This window comes from Scyliorhinus torazame, chromosome 13 (assembly GCF_047496885.1).
Source record: "Scyliorhinus torazame isolate Kashiwa2021f chromosome 13, sScyTor2.1, whole genome shotgun sequence".
NCBI lineage: Eukaryota > Metazoa > Chordata > Chondrichthyes > Carcharhiniformes > Scyliorhinidae > Scyliorhinus > Scyliorhinus torazame.
Genome location: NC_092719.1, coordinates 25,675,675 through 25,681,674, shown reverse-complemented (window position 1 = coordinate 25,681,674; position 6,000 = coordinate 25,675,675). Strand labels below are relative to the sequence as shown.

At 41.9% G+C, this 6,000-nt stretch overlaps 1 protein-coding gene across 2 annotated transcripts in view; it reads right to left on the bottom strand.

Moving 5' to 3' along the window:
• Nucleotides 1–230: 230 nt before the first annotated feature.
• LOC140387901 (Golgi-associated RAB2 interactor protein 1A-like) overlaps nt 231–6,000 on the bottom strand; it is a 59,505-nt gene continuing 53,735 nt past the window's right edge. The window contains exon 5 of one of the 2 annotated variants that reach the window (XM_072471191.1): nt 231–573. In XM_072471191.1, the coding sequence (XP_072327292.1) occupies nt 305–573 (269 nt within the window). In that variant the 3' untranslated portion in view covers nt 231–304. Of the gene's footprint in view, nt 590–6,000 lie in introns of both variants that reach the window. The other variant, XM_072471192.1, reaches the window with a different exon arrangement.

Below are 6,000 nucleotides of genomic sequence, written 5' to 3'. Positions count from 1 at the left end.
AAATTCTCAGTCTATATTGAACCCATATTATATCAGACCTGTGCGGAGATTTACTCTGCATCTTGCTTATAATTCCACCCTAGGAGTGCTGGATGGAACAGGGTGAAGGCAGCTTTCTTGCATATCCAACTCACCTTAGAATCCTGTGGATTTGCTTGGTAAACTAGAGAAAATGTCCAGCACTGAAATTACTGACTGCGATGATAGCAAAAAAGTGTCACGATACAATATATGTGAAAAATGTGAGATACAATTTTAATATAAACCAAACAGAATCTGTCTTCCCAAAAACATAAATTCAAAACTATCTGAGGCCAACAGCGATGAGGCTGCTCAGCCTGGAAAGTGGCATCAGTGTTGGTCTGTCACGTTCCCAGAGTCCAAAGTTTGTGCGGTCTTCATCTTCTGCCTCAAAGGCATTGGGCTCTCCATCTCCTCCTCCTCCTTCTTCCTCCTGTTCTCCAGCCCCAGCTTTCTTTTGTTTACAGGGCAGGTTGTGTAGCGCAAGATCTTGGTTATACGTTGTGCAGTGGTCGCACGAGCACCTCTCAATGATCTGCTCCCACTCGTCTCCTACACATAAAACGAACTGATGTCATCATGAAACACATGGGTGTCAGATAATAGAGCCTCACATCTTATTGTTCATTCTCATTAACACCCCAAGTCTGGAGCTCAGTGTGACTACAGGGGAAGGCAAGTCTAGGGAGGGCTGTGTTCAATTTGATATTCCACTCCATTTATTTGTGTAAAATGCAAATCAACCCAAATCATTAGCGTGGTTTCCCATCCCACTTAGAATTGGCTTGCTGGCCTGTCTGTATTTGTATCCCTGTTGCTTTCAGTGAAGGTGGCCCAGTATATATGGTGTGACCCCCTCCCCACCCCCACCCCAATCCTGAGTGCCATCATGGACCATCCTAATGGACTAAAAGACCGAAACGGAACTGTTTCTCAGGAATTTGAAAACCTGAAGCTTTATTGTAATACATTTTGGATTTTTGCGCATATATGGCTTTATTTCTACAGGATGCATACTTTGCATTAAAAAAATGCTCTTCCTAAATTTACCAACTCTTTTACCAAATATTTTGATCATAGACATGCCTAGCTTTGGAAATAAATGGGGCGGCACGTGGCACAGTGGTTAGCATTGCTGCCTACTGCGCTGAGGACCCAGATTCGAATCCTGGCCCTGGGTCACTGTCCATGTGGAGTTTGCACATTCTACCCGTGTCTGCGTGGGATTGACCCCCACAACCCAAAGATGTGCAGGTTAGGTGGATTGGCCACACTAAATTGCCCCTTAATTGGAAAATAAATAATTGGGTACTCTAAATTTATTTTTAAAAAAGCTTTCGAAATAAATTGGTGAGATTTTTTTATTATTGAGAATCCCAGATGAACGGCCAAGAACCATGGTGCAAGCTTGAAAAAGGACCATGCAACAAATTAAGAGATAGTTGACACCAAGCTGGGTTTCAAAAGCCACTGTAATCCCCCACCCCTACCTGCATATTAGACTAAGTCTGGAACTCTGTGTGACTACAGGGAATGGCAAGTCTAGGGAGGAGTTTCAGTTTGATATTCCACTCCCTTTATTTATAAAATGCAAATTAACCCAAATCAGTAGGGTGGTTTCCTCTAGTGGGGATCTACAATTGGCCTTGAGTCAGCCACAGTTCCTCCAGTTTTTGAACCCTATCTGGTGACTCCTACTGGAAAGTGCAAACTTATTGCATCTGTGTGCAGGCAATATAGGACTTCGCTTTAATGGTGACCAAGGTCCAATTGTTGGCTGGTGGCCAGTATTTGGTTTCACAGCAGGATGTATGGCCCTTTTAGCAAGGCATTAGAAGAAGGGCTGCCTGTGCCTGTGGAACAATGCCCTCGCCTCCTTCACTACTTCCAGAATAGAACAGGGGGGAACAAATTGGGAGAAAAAGTAGCAGGAACAATTAAATGGGCCTTCACATTAAAGCACAAAATGGAAAATTGTTTAAGGGAGGGGAACCCAGACTGGGATCCATGGGCTACATATGGCCAACTGGGCCTTCGGTTCCTGGCCTTGCACACTTGGGCAGCTGAACCCTTGACGCATGTGTCTTTCTCATTCATTAGTCTGCCCTCTTTGAACATGGTCAGCCTGGAAATTTGGAAAGGGCTATTCTTAGTGCCGTTGTCTAACTGGTATAAAGTCATATACAAATTGAGAATATGCATTGAAATTTTACATATAGCCATGGAGTTGCACATTTATGCAGCCACAAAGTCAAAAAAGGTTAGATGTTGGGATATTCTGAATGAGATTAAAACCTGTTCTGAAGTCTTAAGACACAGTGAAATTTGGATGTCTGTGCTCATCATCTTAATACAATCACAATGTTGCTGTCTGCTACGCAAAATAATTTCTAGTTTTACTGGTTGTTTAAGACAATTTTCAGTTGTGGATGGCTTTCTGGTCAAGGGGACTAATGCTGCTTGCCACAGAATGTGAGGGTTTGGGTTTGTGCCATGGTTGGGAGGTTTACTGAATTGTTAACCTTGACTCAAGCTGAGACCCATCCCTAAGAAGAATAAATAGACGGGTACAGATTTCCTTCTGGTTGGCCTAGCTCACCCTGCCCTATTCAACACTTTGTTTCATTCTAGAAGCAAACTGAACATAAGTTTCTTTGTTGGATCAAGAATTCCTATCACAGGATCAGGAATTCTCACCGTCAATATGTGAATATGTACACGTTTCATCTTGCACCCAAGCTGTCTGGATCTGGTCTTGAAACGTTCAATGTTAACATGAAATATTTCTACACAACCATAATAAATTATACATCATGTCATGGCACAGAAGGAGGCCTTAAACATGAACATCCTAATCCACAGGGAAAAGCAATGATTTGCTTGTGAATGTGGCCTGAGCCATGGGACTGTGTAACATCTTATGACTAACTACAATTCAGCCTGTTTTACTAACATACCCTGACCATATTGACTTTGAACTAATACAGGGTCACACTAATTAAACTCTAATTTTCTTGTCACCAAGACAGTCTTCAGAGGAAATGGTGGTTGTAATCATGAATCATAGAATTTACAGTGCAGAAGGGGGCCATTCGACCCATTGGGTTTGAACCGGTCCTTGGAAAAAGCACCCTACTTAAGCCCACGCCTCCACCCTAACCCCGTAACTTAACCTAACGTTTTTGGAAACTAACTGTCAATTTAGAATGGCCAATCCACCTAACCTGCACATCTTTGGACTGTGGGAGGAAACCCACGCAGACACGGGGAGAATAGTGCAAACTCCACACAGTCACCCGAGGCCGGATCCTTAGAGCTGTGAGGCAGACGTGTTAACCACTGTGACACCTTATGTGACAAGATAAGTGATCAAACATCCAGTTATAATAAAACAATTATCAGTAAATTTTATCATGTGACAGAAAGAAGCAGTAAAACAGGAAGAGAGTTTATGCTGGCTAGCAGGAGGATTCATAACTGCCATATATTTTATATTATATTTTATGTATTTTAATATATATTCCCCAAAATACTTTATACCACTAGCATTCTCTACTCCATTCTAGATACTGGGTTGTTGCTTACTCTGTCCTCAAAGGCATTTGCTCCCCTCTGGTAGAAGTCATTAATGCTCGCGTTTAAGCCACAGAATTCCTACAGTACAGAAGGAGGGCATTCAGCCCATCGGATCTGCACCGACTCTCTGAAAGAGCACCCCACCCAGGCCCACTACCCCACCCAATCCCTGTAACCCCATAACTCCACTTAACCTGCACATCTTTGGACTGTGGGAGGAAGCCGGAGCACATGGAGGAAACCCACGCAGACAGTGACCCAAATCCGGAATTGAAGCAGGATCCTGGCGCTGAGGCAGCAGTGCTAACCACTGTGCTGCCCTGTACCAATCTCCTCCCACTACCTCACTGTACCCTACCTCACCGTACCCTATCAGTATATCCTTCTATTCCTCTTTCATTCATGTACATATCTTGTTTTGTTTGTAAAGGATCTATTTAAATAATCTAACTACATGTGGTTGCAAGTTCCACATTCTCACCACTGTATGAGTTAAAAAGAATCTTTTGCTGAATTCCTTAATAATGAAGTGAATATTCGATCCTGAATATCAACAGGCAGTTAAACTGTAGATAGTATTAGTATCAGGGCAGAGCTTAATACTGTGTACACTCATACAACACACCCACTTTCTAGCTGAGCTCATGGGTAGTGGTCAAGCATTTAATCAATAATCTATACACATACAATACCCACTAACCCAAAGTAGCTTAGACAACAAACAGTTATCCCATTTCATTTTTGCATTGGCCAGTAATACCACAATTTTAAAATCTAGATTGAAACCTAGATCCCACCCACACTTCGGAATAAGATTACTTGGACCCTTACTGTATTGGCATTGTCACGTGAGAGTACCTTTAAGAAATGGGTGTTTATCAGTGATGTCAGAGTGGGGGTGGAGCTGGGCTGTCTGTCAGCTTTTTACTTTCGTTTTAGGCTGTTTGCTGCAGGGTGTGTTTTAGTTTTGTTTTCAGAGCTGGATAGCTGCAGTCACAGCCAGAAGGTGTATTAGAGTCTCTCTCTCTGTAATCTAAAGAATGTAAATCGATCCTTTGGTGATTTAAAACTAATAACTACTCTTAGTAGTGACTATAACCTGATGTGCTTCTGCTGAAAGGTTTATTTTTTAAGTCTTCTGGATGTTAACAGGACAGCTTAAGAATTACTTTGTGTTGTATTCTTTGGGGGTTGTATTTGAATTAATGGTTGCTAAGATGTTCACTGTATGTTTTAAAAAGGTTAACTTGAGTTCATAGAATAAACATTGTTTTGCTTTAAAAAATACTTTTCCATTTCTGCTGTACCACACCTGTAGAGTGGGCCGTGTGCTCCCCGTACCACAATCTATTAAAAGTTGTGGCTCAGGTGAACTCCATGATACACTTTGGTGTTCTCTAAACCCTGGCCCATAACAAATTGGTGGCTCGAGGGTGATAAAAGTCTAATCTATTGGATTGGCTTTGCGAACTTAAAGACAGTGAGGGGTGAGCATATTGTGGTTGCTTTTCAGGTGTGGTATTTTAGTTTAAGTAGGGAGTGTGTTGTGGACAATGGCTCTTTCAGAGGCTCTGAAGTTTTTGGGAGTGGAGACGGTCACACGCAGTACCTTACGGACACAGACTAAAAGCAGACCGTTAGATTTGGCAAAAACATTGCAGTTAAAATTACCTGACAAAATGCGAAAAGATGAGGTCATTATGGCGGTGGCTAAGCATTTAAAGTTGCCTAAGATACAGTTTGACTCATTGGAAATGGCAAAAATTCAGTTACAAATTAAACAAATGGAACATGAGACAGAATTAAAGCAGCTTGAATACGAAAGAGAGAGAGAGGAAAAAGAAAGAGAAAGAGAGAGAGAGGAAAAAGCAAGAGAAGAAAGGAAAACAGAAAGAATAGCCCGAGCAGAACAAAAAGAAAGAGAAAGGGAGATACAGATCAGGGAAAAAGATAAAGAGAGAGAGTTTGAACTTCAGGAAATGGCCATGAAACATGACAGTCAGTTAAAATTGGCAGGCGTAAAGAGAAATGTACAGTTGGAGGATAGTGATGAGGATAGTGAGAAAGAGCGTCAAAGTCGAAGGCTTGGTGGGAATCTATTTAAATATGTCCAAGCATTGCCAAGGTTTGATGAGAAGGAGGTAGACGCCTTTTTCATTTCATTTGCGAAGGTCGCTAAATAAATGAAATGGCCACAGGACACGTGGGTATTACTGATTCAAACAAAGCTGGTAGGTAGGGCTAGTGAAGTGTTTGCATCACTACCAGAGGAGGTAACTGGGACGTATGAGAAGGTGAAAAAAATCCATCTGAGGTGCATATGAACTGGTGCCTGAAGCCGACAGACAAAAGTTTAGAAATTTAAGGAAAACATTTGGTCAAACATACATGGAGTTTGAAAGG